Genomic DNA, 15,307 nt, shown 5'->3' on the forward strand with positions numbered 1-15,307 from the left:
CCTGCCTGAAGTAGCGGGTCGTCTCCCCTTACTTCTGGTCCTCTCTGGAACCCTAAACGTGGTCCTCGCTGGAACCCTAAACGGTGGCTCTCTCCCTGGAACCCTAAACGGTGGCTCTCTCTCTGGAACCCTAAACACCCTGTTAATTTAATAACATGATACCTCCCTTATAATTTGTGGTCTTTGGTTATTCCTGATTCTATTCATATAACTTCAACAAAACATATGATTGTATATTCCATCATATTAACATTGATTAGCCACACATAATTTCCATAATAATGTTTCACCATGGATCATTATCTTTCATTGTTGAATAGGGGTGATTAATCAGCCCATTAAAATCTAAGCGTTGTTCTAATTCTCTATTTCTTTAACAATGCAATTAAAATTCGGTTTGACATACAAACATCACACATACAAATTGTACAATGCAATATCGGGAATTACATAGGAACTTACAAGGCATAAACGACTTCAATTAAGTGATCGTGTACTTACAACAGTCGTTGGTGTTTACACTCGAATCCTCCTAGATTCTCTGCTGGACGGTCAGGCTGTCCAAGCCGAAATGCAACAATCCCTGAATCACACTGATTCCAAATAACACTCTGCTACTCTCTAACTTCGCAATCTCGAAGTAACGTAGCCTGGTCCTGAGTGTTCCGCAAATAATGTGGCATCTGAATTTTATGCCCAAACACTGCATATTTATACATTTGTTGGACCATAGGTCTCCATGTAAAATTAATTAAATGAAGTGACTTCCTAGAAAGTTTTCACAGAAGTCCTGCCCCCTTTTCTTATTGGTTGGCGTTTTCTGTCTGTCAAAACTTTCCTGAGTATCTCATTTTGCATTGGTCAGCCTCTGCTTGACGTCACCACTTCCTGTCTACAGAAACCAAAATTCTTTGAAGTGGTCCTGTTTTGACCTAGCTAGAAACTTGTGTTTGACGTCGTGAATGACGTCCACATACCAGTTAGTATGAGGCATACTACCAGGGATACCCTTTCCTCGTATTTTGACGTCATGTAGGGTTTACTCATCCCCAAAACATTTAATTCCAAATCACTCTCTGTTACCTTGATTGTGCATCGCAGCATCTCCTTATATGGTTATTTTGATGCAAGCTTTTGTCTTTAAAGCTGCACTTCTTTTGTAACCATTGCGATAACATCAATTTCTTACATGAGCTACCTAATAAACAGTAGTACAATGAGACAAATTATTACGTGACAAATACAAAATATGTCATATCATGACACCCTTCAACTGAGAAACTGTTTATTTCCACACACACATGGTCTACATTGTGTGTGCTTAGAGTTCAGACTCATACTACAGGCCTTATTTCTCTAATGAACTTAACACAAGGAGTTTTTAAAATCCCATTACCTTGAAATTAGAGACTGATATGATGGAAAAACTGGTAAGCTTACTTTTTTTTTACTGTGTTAACTTGCAATATTCTTTCAGGTGAGACGGCCAAGATGAATCTGTTTCAATCACTGAACAACGCGATGGACATTGCCCTGGCAACAGACCCCACAGCAGGTGAATTGATAAAAGGTTTTAATCCATTCATGCCTATTTGAAGACTATTGCCATGAATGTTCACTTTCTGACAAGATTCTTAGCTGCCAAGTAGTTTGTTTGTACCATGCAGTGTATTCAGGTGAGTGTGGTTAGTGGGGGTAAGTGTGCAAACCACTGTTGTGATCTACCTTAATCTCATCAGTTTACTGTATACGCCGAATATTTCATGAGGTTTTTATTTTTGCGAATTTCGCGAGTCAGGTGCTATTCGCGAAATTAAAGACACGCGAAAATATTGACTCTGATCCTGAGGTGAATATGACGTACGCGTGTACACTTCTCCGTTCAGTACAGGCCTCCACAATCGTGAATTTAACCACTCACGACATCGTCGGGAATTCCCAATTCGCAAAAATTTAGGCTCGCGAAATATATGGCATATACAGTAAGTCACACTGGAATCCTGAAAATGAAAATACTTTGCTGGCTTTCATGTTAAAAATTGTAGCAAGTTTTCAGTGTGGTGCATATTTGGCTTTTGCCTTCTACGGCAGAGATATTTCAAAGCACTCTCCTGTACTGCAGCATACCAATTGTAGTTGCACAATCTGTTCTTATCATATAAATGAAAGGGTACTAGCAAGCTGGGCAAAGACTTTCTTTTTGCAATATGGCAGGTCCTCTGCTGATAGATATACAGCTTCACAAAGTTTTTATCTAATAAATTCCTGCCATCCCCACAAAGTGACAACATTTATGAAAAAAAAAAACCGAAAAAACGAAAGTAACTTTGGGGGATTGTGCCTTCAGCTGTGCTGCTCCAAGACTTTGGAATAAATCACCTTAGAAAATGAGGAAGGCCTCATCACTTGATGTCTTCAAATCTTTATTGAAGACTTACCTTTTTTCAGAAGCCTTTGATTAATTTGTTATTTATTTTTCGTGTGTCTAATCAGTAACAATATCAGGAGCTCTGTTACATCACAGCGCAGTAGAGTATATTTACATAGTAGCTGCGCTATACAAATTTGTCTAATTATTATTTATTATTGTCTTTTGTCAGGTTGTCACTCTGTAATGATACATCACTTGTACAGTCAATTTAATGTAGAGCCATATATTGCTGGCCCCTCCATGCACCCAGTCACAACTTTAGCTTGTGTGTGCACGATATAGCTAGTTTTTGCCTACTCAGAGATGTCAAACTGTTACTTTTTGCGATATGCTGTACTGCATTTTGCCATAAATACTACAGGTTTCATAGAAAACTGTTTTACTACACATGTCTATTGCAGGAAACCTCAAAATACAGTTTTTCCACCAAATATGCCCTTTCACTTCAGGTCATAGAATACTGCAATGCTAGTTACAAGGTCAGCATCCCTTTTTAGTGTGTGAACATGCATGTGGCATATGCTTTTCTATTATCAAAACAGTGGGCCCACTGATGCAGAGGCGATAACTTTTGAAGTGCATGAACAGATATGCAAGCAGAAAACAAAATTTACGCACTTGATAAATTTTGTAAATGCCATGAATTATTTTGTGTGTTTTTTTTTATTCACAGAAATCATATATCCATGCAAGATATATATATATTTACATGGGTATGCTTTTTCTTTTCTTTTCTTTTTTATTAACAGAAGCAGATTCAGTACCCAAAACTTTTCCCTAGCCTGGTGATCCCCTCTAAAACTTCAGCATGTTCATTATTGTTTTCCAGTGTACAGCTTGAACAGTCAAGTAGAATTATCTTTGCTCTCTGTTGCTTTCCCCCCAGTTATATTTGGTGAAGATGTTGCATTTGGTGGCGTGTTCCGGTGTACAATGGAACTTGCAGATAAATATGGTAAGTACATTGTAGACTGTTATTCCCAAAATGAAGTGGACAAAGCAAATTCAACCATCCATGATTCAGCTTAACATTTATGTTAAACCTTGTCACATCTGAGATTCATTTTCCACTTAACCCCAGTGGTGTGTATTAGGCTCAGTATTTCTGTAATAGAGCTAATATCTACTGTCACAAGTAAAAGGGCAAAGTGTCATTGTCATGAATTTTTCCCTCATCGGGCAAAAGAGGATTGCTACTACACTGTACACACATGTCATGTACTGTGGGCCAGTTCTCAGGGACGTAAGCCTGGCATAATTTCTCTCTTACCAAACATTATATCTCTTTTGATCAGGTAAAGACCGAGTGTTCAACACACCGCTATGTGAACAGGGTATAGTTGGTTTCGGCATTGGGATGGCTGCTGTCGGAGCAACCGCCATAGCAGAAATCCAGTTTGCAGACTACATCTATCCAGCATTTGACCAGGTAAGCAATTATTGATGTATTCCTGTCTTTTCGCAAAAAATGCTAGCCCATCAAGAACATACAGTATATAATAGATCACTGTGGTGTGGTATATTATGCTGGAGGCAAGTCATTATATTGTGTAGCTTTTGTTTTCTACAATTTTTTTAAAGAAAATGATGATTGGAAATGAAATTGGAAATGAAAATTGTCCCAATAAATCAAAATTGCTGATGCAGTCAATACCTGCAGTGCCGCTGTTTGCAACTTGTTGCGAGATGAGTTTAGCAGGGGAATGGCAAATAATTTCACACTTTTGACCAAATCAACAACAAAAAAGTAGAAAAAAATAATTATTTCTTTCTTCAATCGTACCATGCATTAAAATATAAACCAGACAAAGCTCAAGTTCTTGAAGATAAGATAGGATGACTAGAGTGATTTTATCTGTCTCAAATTGATCTTGTATCTCCTTGTAAGATTGTCAATGAAGCAGCTAAGTATCGCTACCGCTCCGGCAACATGTTTGACGCCGGTGGTCTGACCATCAGAACTCCCTGGGGAGCAGTGGGTCACGGCGCCCTCTATCATTCACAGAGCCCAGAGGCTTTCTTTGCACACATCCCTGGAATCAAGGTAAGTTATTAAAGTCAATGTGAGGTGGAACAGAAAATATTGTGTTACCCTCAATGCAAATATGGTGGCCCCTGGGCCGGGAGTGTCCATTTGATTAGTCCAAGGTGTGGTGTGTCAGCTGTGTCATATTTGTTATTTCTATGTTAAAGGGGTCAAATGTCACTACATATAATGCGTATGAGTATCAGTATGCATATGATCAAGGAGTTGATCCGTGTATGCACGCCTGTATACATATATACAGGCAGCTCACATTATAACAAAGTCCTTGGGACCAGCAGTTTTCTCTTGTTAAATATCAAATTTTGTTAAAGGCCTAACTGAAGGGAATTTTGCGCCATAAACATTAGTGATAATCATTTTTTGACCTGAATTTTTGCTTTGTTGTTTGAAGTTACAACTATGTTCGTAGTATAAGGAGCGCCCTGGATATGGTAGGCCACATTCATCAATTTCTGTTATTAAAAAAAAAAAACAACAACAACAACAAAGGAGAAGCCAATCATGCTTTGACCTAGCTGTGCATTGTTCACAGTTTGCCAACCCCACAGATTATAGAGCTTACGTGCAGATGTAAGTATGAGTAGGGAAATCCATTTTGGATGGTCATTAAGTGCATGCATTTCATTGTTGCTTTATGAAAGTGAAGTGTATACTGTAAAACGAGAAATTTTCGCGTGCATTTTAATTTCGCGAATTTCGCGAGCGCCAAAATTCGCGAAATTAAAATGCACGCGAAAGTTTTTGTCTACACTGCATGCATTGAACACCAGTGGCAATTCGCGAAAATTTCATGCCACGAAAAGGGCTGTCGGCTCCAATTCGCGAAAATTTCATGCCGCGAATATATCATGTTTTACAGTACTCTGCTTATCTGCAGTAACAATATGACTCTGAACATTTTAATCCGAAACTGTTTCATTTCCAGCTGCCACAGTGGTATTTAGTATAATCTGTTGATAAAACACTCATAAATGTTTAATTGAGCACACAGTGTGTGACTAAAGTCCACTTAGTATTAATTTGTAAAGTAGATTTGTGACAATGGGAACACAATGTAACCAGGCTTTTGCTCAATTTCCTTTAGCTGTATCAATGTCTGTCAAAATACATTGTGAACTTGAAGTTTTGTCAGACTTGAAAAATTAAACTTGCTATCAAAAGGGAGCTTTGTCACTTCTGTGGCATCTGTATTGAGGGGTTATCTGTAACATAGACCGATTGTTGAAAGAGAAAATGTCATTACTATATGTTATACCAAATGGGAATGCCTGTAGTGTTACATTTGCTTCATTATAGGTTATTGAGAATCCAGATATACCGGTAATCATATTTCTTTCATTTACATTCCAAAAGGTGTATTTTCTCCCTTAATTTCTGGATGATTTTTACACTTTTGCATGTGAAAATACTATTAATGTGTAAAGCTGGTTGTATTGGGTACAGAATTTTAGAATTTATAGTGATTGGGAATGAGGAATAAGAATGTTTTCAAAATTCACAACAAATTACAATAAATGAGGATTATGACATGCCAGCTTCACATAAGAGTTCTTTATTGGATGCTCAAGGAAGCAGAATGATAAAGAAGAAAGCATGCATAGATTGTACACAGTACATTGCTGCATTACTGGAAAATGTGAGCCTTCTCTATCATCATCCTTGTTCAATGTATTATGTGTGGAATTTTTAGAGTATTGGCTAATCTGCTTGAGGACGGCAATAATTTCCACATATTTATACATAGCACTATCAATTTATGTACTATAGAAGTACATGATGTGAACTTATATAAATTGCCCGGCATGTCCCTTTAATTATTGTCTCTTTAATGAATGTGAACAGGATCACCTGTGTGCAGGAAGTCATACAAGCTGTAATCATTACTTTATCAATGTCATAGCCTGTTTGAATAGGGATATACAATGTGTGTACAGTAAGGCCTGCCTATGATTACTTTGATCTGGCAAGAGGCCAATTGACTGGTATCAGATTGTCTACATTTATCAGATGTGGTATTTTGGGCCCTCTCGTGTCATCTTGTGCAATGCAGAAGACAAAATATAAGTGGTACAGTGAAAGCATGATAAAGTCTCACATAGTTAGACAGCCCACTCAGGTGTAACATTGTGTGTTAATCCATCAGGAAGACCATGTGACATGAAATGGATTAAGGGGGATTAGGTTATCTCTGTGCATTTGCCATCAGTTTCCACATGTCTGTGCCAGTGGTGGCAAAGAAAGCACCCCAGCATGACATAGTGTACCTATTAGTGAACATAGCACAGTAAGGGTTGATGATAATTGGCCTTGTCTTCCTCCATTATCATCTTCATCTTTAGCCCATCTTCATCTTGTTCTCTTCTTCCTCCACCTCCTCCTCCTCTTTCTCTTCTTCCACTATGTCTGTCTTGCTCTTCTCTTGGCACAAGACTAAGGTCAGGTTTTGGCAGAGTCTTTTACACAAAGACTTGATATGACTTTGATATTTTCATCTTTTTATATGGTCATGTTTTAGGTGGTTGTACCAAGGAGTCCAATACAGGCAAAAGGTCTTCTTCTTTCATGTATAAGAGATCGCAACCCATGTGTTTTCTTCGAGCCCAAAGTCTTATATCGCGCTGCAGGTGAGTGTCATACTGAACTGTGTCAGAGATTTATAGCACTGACAAATAGTATGTGATCCCGCATCAAAGAAAGAGACAATAAAAAAAAAAAAACAACCTGCAAGGTTAAAGAAAAAAAGTAAGAGAAAATAAGATTAAGCATTTTGGTTAGTATGCCAGTATGACTGAAAATATGATGCGTTTAAACTGCCCATTAAAAATATTAAACATGATTAATATTTCACGAAATTGCAAATAGAGTTTAAGCCAACCCCAGTTATTACAATCCCCGACCTCATGGAAAAGATTTGTGCAACGTAAAGTGAGGATGATACCAATCTCCTTTCAATTTCGAAAGCCAACCGAAACTTTCCAAACACACATGATATTTGTGACATCACTGAATGGAATCAGTAAGCTAATGCAGACTACATATTACACTGTATATAGACAATGCGTAGGTTCAAAGGTGTAAATTTTCCTCGTTGAGTGTTTTATTGGTATTGAACTGGAATAAATGCCACACCAATGCAAAGTGAATCTAATGCTTTTCTGTGTCATTTAAATGATTATTTATAAAAAGATCAAGGGTAAGTGACAATCTTTCAAATAGAAGTTAAATTCCATGTCTCTCAGGCTCTTGCCCACCCCGAACACTTCGACAATAGTCATTGTCAGCATTTGCGTGGCCATGCTACTGTGTGAGCATGGAGATAGAACCCCCCCATGGTTTTTCCAACTCGAAAATGTGATCGTCCTTGCATTCTAAAATCTTAAATATGCCCTTCCAGTGATGTTTTTTATAGCCCAGTCACATATACATGCCAGATCACCCCGGATCTGATCCGGGGAGAGATCCTTGTAGACGCCTTGGGCATTGTGGAGGTCCCTGGCAGTCCGTGTAGGTCTGTGTTCGTCCGGGAGGCCAACACGGCAGTTTTGGATGTCAAAAACATCCGGCGTCATCCATGGACTGCCATGTTGACAGAACAATCCGGGATGGTCCGTGTGGCTACAATGTAGTTGCCATGAAGGTCCGTGTGGCTGCCTGGAGTGATGGTGTAGGCGCCGTGAGTATCCTCGGCAGTCTGTGACTTTTTTTCACATCAGAGCAAAGGGTGGTGGTTCTTCAACCAGTCAGCCATGTCAGGTTCCTGCTTGTCAGTCAGCATCAAAGTCTTCTATGGTTTCTTCTCTGTCATGGTGGGTACTGTGGTCTTAGTAGACGAAGCATGAGACAAAGCAGGAGAGCTTACTTGTTACTTGTTGCAGTAATCCCATTTGCAGCTCCAAGGAAGCTATACCGGGATGCAAATGGTGTCATGTGCCAGTGGAGGTGCCAAAGTGACAAGGTTGTGTGTGTCTCTCTTATGTACAATAAATGCATACTTGCCAACTAGTAAGATTTTATCAGATTCAGTAAGAATTTTTTACGTTAAAAATAGCAAAATCAGATTTTCTGTCAGAGAAATCAGATTTTTAAAAAATATTTAGATATACCTTTCATGTGTATTTTCTGAAGATTTGACCGAAAATAAGATTTTTAACTTCAGTTTGCATATAAAATAAGATGTTTGCAATCCACAAGTAAGATATTTCATCTTGAATTGTTGGCAGGTATGTAAAAGTGAGAGTGTTTGTGCAAATAAAAACATTGGTCCCTTACTACAGCATGAGAGCTGCTCCTCAATCTGGATCTGTGAGGCTCAGGTTCTGGCTCCTCCTCAACAACAGGCAGTTTTCGTTGCTTTGGCAGACCAACTTTCACAGAGACTTTCCTCCTCTTTGGAGGCTTATGTTGAAGCTCAAGAACTCGTCTTAAAGATGCAATGCATGTATAAAAGAAATATATGAATATATGATTAAAAGAATAAAAGATGCATGAAATTTTTGATAGTTCACTCAGGAAGCAACAGCGATGTTGACGTGACGAGAACGAGAAGAAGCTTGCTTTTTATGGCAGATTTTCGTCTGCCGGCGTGGTACGTGTTGCTGCTGTGTTGATCTGTGTAGCTGCCGTGTTGGTCCGTGTAGACGCCTTGATGGTCCGTGTAGATGCCATGCTCTGCCAGCATGGACCATGTAGTTGCCGGATGGGTGAGGTCCGTGTAAGCACTGTGTAGACGCCGTACTGGCCGGCCTCATCCATGTAGCTGCCACATTAATACCATGTGTACAGTCATCAATGCTCGTGGACACTCCATCCAGGGCAAAACTATCCTGAAACTCCCCGGATCATGGCCGGCATGATCCGGGGATCGCCGTGTAGATCCTTGAGAATCTGTGTTAATATGTGACTGGGGCTTAAGCTGGGCACTGGTATAGTAGCGTTTTGTGCCACTGTTCTTTTTCAAAGAATATCAGTTAGCTTAATTAGAAGTTTAACCTCTTCTTCAGTAGCAATTAGTGCACTTACAATTTGTGTTTTAGCTGTGACAAGTGGTCTGCTGCTGTTAGATTGATCCCTTTTATGACGTCAGTAAAGCCTTCACAAAATTTTCCCAAATTCATCCGAAGTGCTTGCATCACCACAGACATCATATGAGTTTTCTCTCTGCTCATGTTGCATTCCTCATTGTGGAATGAGCAAAAGTCTTACATTTTGTCCTTTCTAGCATAAACTCTACATTTGTGCCAAATGGTAATTTTCGTTGAATGTTCACTATAAGGTCAACTCTGGCGATTTTGGGTTTGCCGTTTTCTACAGAGTTGCATGTTTTCTTTCTCAAACTTCAAACTTGGAAGTTTAGGAAGGCATGTGAAGGCATGTATATTTGTTTATTTTTTTAACAGTACCCATTTTTTTTACAATCTTAACAATGCTCTCTCTGTTTTCTGTTCATAAAGTTTATGAAAATGTGTATCTAAATCTTAAAATTACTCAGCAATTTTGCTACTTAAATGTAATCATTATTTAAAAAAAAAAAAAAAATGTTAATAAAAGGATCAAGTTTAACCCATTGAGGACAGAGTGATTTTGCTGCAACACACATTTTCCATAGACACCTGCCCGAGTATACTTGGAACTCAGGTTAAGATAAATCTGTTAGTCCATTCAAAGGGGTTGACATGGAGTCCCCTGTACCCTGTTTTGTTTCACACATAGTACCCACAATTGCTCAGTTCACTTGAGTACACCATGAACTTCAAAACCTCCTTCTTCAAAAGTATCACTTGTACATTTTTTTTCCTACCATTTGAGTTTTGATGAGTAAGAAATGTCCAATCTTTCTTACTTTGAGATCATTTAAAAGCTTCCATAGAACCTCCTTTTTCTTGATTTGACCTTAACTGAAATACATATATCTGATGACTATAATGGGCTTTGTATGACAAGTTCATGTACATATTTTCCAGCAGTGAAGTGTGTTTTCAAATCATGCTCATTGTTAGCACTCATTACTTAGCAAAATGAGCACATTACTCAGATATCTTTATTATTCACAAATCATGCAAATGTAGAATCCATTATTACACTCAATGTAAGTTATGAAGCCAATGTATTGCAATGTCTGTAGGGTAGCAAATAAAAACCTAATAGCTTTTAATGTGTTAGTAACATTAGACATTAATATTTAGTTATTCCCAGCTGATACCCAGAATGCTTTACTGGGTGTAAGATTGACTGATCTCATAAATTCGCACAAGTGTTTTTCTCTGCTGGAAGAAGACTTGGAGAACCTGCAATAAACCTCTAAATAAACTAACTGAGGATGATATTTTTTTTTTTAAGAGTAGAGACAGATATTGATCGTTGATATGAGGAGAAGTGTCACAAGTAATGTGTTACTTCGGGTTATTAAAGGGATGGTGGAGTATTGGTGGAGATGAGAATTGGGCTTTTAACTTTTTGCGAGATACCAAGAAAACACCTATGAAATAGTACAGAGCATACCATTTTAAGAGGAATTCAAAGTTTATTTGATGAAAATCGGGTTTGAAATGACGGTAGCATCCAAAAACAAAGTAAAACAAAGGGATCGTAATAAAAGGTGGGCCCTACACTTTATTAGAATCACTCTGTTTTGGATATCTCGGCCATTTCAAAACCAATTTTCATCAAATAAATGTTGAATTCCTCATGGTACAACATGCTCTTTCATATTTCAAAGGAGGTTTCCCATTATCTCACCAAAAAAATGTTAGAAACCTCAAATTAGTTCTCAACCAAAACTATAGATCCCTTTAATAACGGAACATACCCAAATACCTGCTGCAGATCAACACTTGGCAACTTTGCTTCCTGTTATCCATATTAAGTCTACCATTGTAGATTATCCCTGATGCTTTCCCCAACACAGAACTGAATGACATATAATTTGTCTTCCTGCTTTACATCCTTCTAGTGGAACAAGTGCCAGTCAAGGACTACATGCTGCCTCTCTCCAAGGCTGAAATCTTACAGGAAGGTAAGATATCTGAAATTCTCAGGTTTCTGGGGGGGGGGGGGGGAAACACCCCCAAAACAAAAACAAAAACAAAGCAAAACAAATATGGTAGCTATTAGACAAGGACACCAAGCTGAAATCCAAGGACTTACATTACAAAAATAAGTGTATGTTTTTTTGGTGTAAATTACAATAATTCCTGTTGATTTTCCACAGCAACAGAGAGAGACACGTAGCTGATTTCATGCCTCTATGCTGGCTTAATGACACATCTAATGTTGCATTCATTGTGATTATATAATTTATATATATAATTGAATTTTTTTAGAATAATTATAACAATTATAAATATGTGTTATAATTTACCTTATCTTTGTTATGCTGAATCAAATGTGTTTTGTGTTTACCCATATACACATATCTGAAATGCCGAACATAATGATAATAATTATGTTACAATAATTCTAAATTGCTTCAAGCAATGAGACCCAGTAGGGCTGGATGAGAGGTATACTATCACATGATCGACAAAAATGTGATACAATGTTGGTATAGTTATTCTCTTTATAAAAAAGTTCTACTTCTCAGTCTACATGAATTAATGATTAATTGATGGAGGTCTCAAACAGGACATTAATTCATAAGTTAATCTAAAAGTGAACACTTTTTGGGGTAAGTAGGCCAGCACTCTGCGTGACTCTACTTGGGATCTTGCAATATCCTTGTCTTTTCAGAAAAACTAATTTGTCCGTAATGATGCTGTGTGGCTAGTGGAATATGCAATGATTGCTTATGTGAAAATGAAAGGGAATTACAGAAATAACCTGTAGTCATTTTGAAATTATGCTTCAGGTACAAAATGTTGACACTAGGAGAAAATTAAGGGGGCATTTGAAGGTTGCCCAGAGAAGTAGTAAGCTGTAAGGTGCTATCTCGTACAATACCCAGCTTTTTTGCAGTAAGCTGTATGGTGTGTGTGAATGAAAAACGAATGTAAGCACTCTTTTTCACACAAGTTTTATTCTCAAATTTGATACATCAACATTTCGCGCACACATGCTCAATGATTCTCCAAAATCCCGGCATGGAGGTTGCATCAATCGGTAAAGCTTGAAATTTGTCAAACATTAGATTATCAGATAATATGCAAAAACATGTAGAAATATAAATTAAGTTAGATATCAAGGTTTATAAAAATGATGAAAGTTTTGATCAGAATAAAACCCCTCTGCATTTTTGTTTTTGCTTTTGTTTTTGTTGTTGTTGCTGTCAAAGTTGGAATGCAGCTTATACGGCGGTGCAGCCTCACCACCACCAAATATGTATATCTATACACTCACAAGTATGCTTTGATGCTGACAAAGTTACATGTTGATTTTACTACCACATCAAGATCCTATAACAATGCACAAGGACAAATCAAACAATATCTCCTTTGTGAAAATGTCTACTCTTCAAGTGCATTTAACACGCCGAGGTTGTTACATCTTCATGTTAAACACAAAAATTGCATTGTAATATATCGTATCTCAGCTTGAAATGAATCGAACAATAAGCTTCTTTGTGTCGGGTAAACATTTCTACTTCTCAAGGATGTTTTAACGTTCAGATTGTTGCACACAAAAGTTCCATCTTGCCTTAGATTGAATATGCACAATAACAAATCTAACAAGCCTGCTGTGTAAACATTTCTATTCATCAAATTTATTTACACAAAGGAAGATGGAGAAATAGGAAAAAAATGTAGCATTCTGATGTGACTAGCTGTTTGATTTCAATGTCTGTTTGTATTTGTACAATTTTTTCAATTTTGTTTTTCTTTAATTTTCTTTTACTCGGAAACAACAGGAAAACCTATCTATTATTTGTTAGAAATAGTATATGATCTTTGCACATGAGCTGTGGTTATTTGCCTTGCTTCAAATTCAAATTTGCAATTTCAGTTATTAAAGGAGACCTCCAGATGAGTTTCAGACATATTCATTTGAACAACTGTAAATTAGTTATACTGCATACAGAGTTTCAAAATTCATAGTGATTGGGATGAGGAATATGAATGTTTTCAAAATTTATAATAAATTACAATGAACAAGGATGATGACATGGTAGGGTCACCATAAGAATGCATGAGTTGGGGCTCAAGGAAGCAGAACAAAAGAAGAAGGCATGCATAGATTATACACAGATGAACTCGCAAGCTAAGCGATATTGTAATGGAATTACACTGCTACATTTCTGAAATATGTGAGCCTCTATGTCATCATTCTTGTTCAGTGTAATTTGTTTAAGGTTTTTCAAAGTATTGTTTCTCTGCTCAAGAACCACAATAAATTCCGCAAATCTATACATGGAGCTGTTGATTTATGTACTACACAATGTGAAATTATGAAAGTCGTCTGGAATTCCCCTTTAATCATAGCCTTGAGAGTGATTATTTGAATACTGATTTATTTCACAGCTGCATTCTGGATTTTAATTTCAGATATTTAGTATTCCAATAACTGATTACACTTTCACAAGTAATCCTGACAGTTTTGGCAGTTGACCAATGTTAATCCCATAGATTTGCATCTAGTAGAATGTAGCAGAATACTTGCTGCTGATTGATTGCCAGAAAAGTGGAACTCCTTGTCGATAGTTCACATTGACACAATCAAACACTTGCCTAGATACTGTTTTTTATGTGCTGAAGGAAGTGCAATTCAAACAGCTGATTAACAGGTGGTACAGTTCCCAGGGTTTGTGGTACCGATATTCAGATTATGACATACAATTACGCGGCATATGTTATGTATCGATCTGCAGACAGCGTCTTTTTCATTTCTGCCTATCATTGCTCCAAGATTTTCTTTGATAACCAGTTTTGGGCATATTTCTGATAATTCTGTTGATTAGTTGTTGTTGTTGTTGTTGTTGTTGTTGTTGTTGTTGTTGTTGTTGTTGTTGTTGTTGTTGTTGTTGTTGTTGTTGTTGTTTAAAATTAGATATAATGTAAAATATGTCTAATACTGTGAAAAGAACCTAAATTCAATATGCTCCATGTGCTCTGAAACCCCCCAGTGCCAAGATTGATTTTATGGACACCAGATATTTATGAGCAGCAAGCAAGAGCACGCATAGAGTTCAGTAGCTGGGACTTGTCTGTCTTTTCTCCCCTCACCAAAAAAAAAAACAAAAAAACAAAAAAAACTGTTCAGAGAAAGGTTGTAGTGTGTATACTACCTGTGTCCAGTGAGGTTGAGAGGCAGATCAAACCCTGGGTAAGGTACAGCTATTGACAGCAGATTAGTGCATGAAATAATACCTAACTGTAGACCCTCTAGAGCTAGCCAGGTCTCTCAATACTGATGAGTGCTCTCATTCACCTTTACTAAAAGACCAAGAAGCTATAGATTTTTGGTCTTGTATCTGTTATGGCTTGACTTTGCAATGTACCATAGAAAGAAGCCCTCTACATGTGTATCAAGAAGCATTTGTGCCTGAGGTCACTCCTTGCAAATGAGCGATTACCCTGGAGTCAAACCTGGTAACTGTAGGGCAGCAAAAATTTCAGTGAAAGTGAAACGTATACTCTGGAGTGCAATGTAGAGACATGGTTTTCAGGGAGATATAGTGCCAAACTAATCACAGTAAATAATCTTTTCTTCAGAAATGTTATGGACACTTTGCTGTTTATTCATATCAATGTAGAAGAAAGAAAATAAGTGCATTGTATGTACACTATATTCAAGGTTGTTTTTATTTTAATGCTCTCTCATATAAACCAATGTGGAGTTCTTTCAAAGGGAATTTGTCATTACTTCAACCAACTGTAAAGCAAGAAATATTCGCAGCATGA

At 37.5% G+C, this 15,307-nt stretch overlaps 1 protein-coding gene across 1 annotated transcript in view; it reads left to right on the top strand.

Annotated features, from left to right (window-relative positions):
- Positions 1-15,307, top strand: part of LOC140243072 (2-oxoisovalerate dehydrogenase subunit beta, mitochondrial-like) — a 71,510-nt gene that overhangs the window by 7,724 nt on the left and 48,479 nt on the right. The window contains exons 2-7 of the mRNA XM_072322808.1: positions 1,478-1,555; positions 3,318-3,386; positions 3,727-3,860; positions 4,320-4,475; positions 6,994-7,102; positions 11,428-11,490. Coding sequence (XP_072178909.1) covers positions 1,478-1,555; positions 3,318-3,386; positions 3,727-3,860; positions 4,320-4,475; positions 6,994-7,102; positions 11,428-11,490 — 609 coding nt within the window. The remainder of the gene's footprint in view (positions 1-1,477; positions 1,556-3,317; positions 3,387-3,726; positions 3,861-4,319; positions 4,476-6,993; positions 7,103-11,427; positions 11,491-15,307) is intronic.

The sequence above is a fragment of the Diadema setosum genome, chromosome 19, assembly GCF_964275005.1.
Source record: "Diadema setosum chromosome 19, eeDiaSeto1, whole genome shotgun sequence".
In the NCBI taxonomy this organism is placed as follows: Eukaryota; Metazoa; Echinodermata; class Echinoidea; order Diadematoida; family Diadematidae; genus Diadema; species Diadema setosum.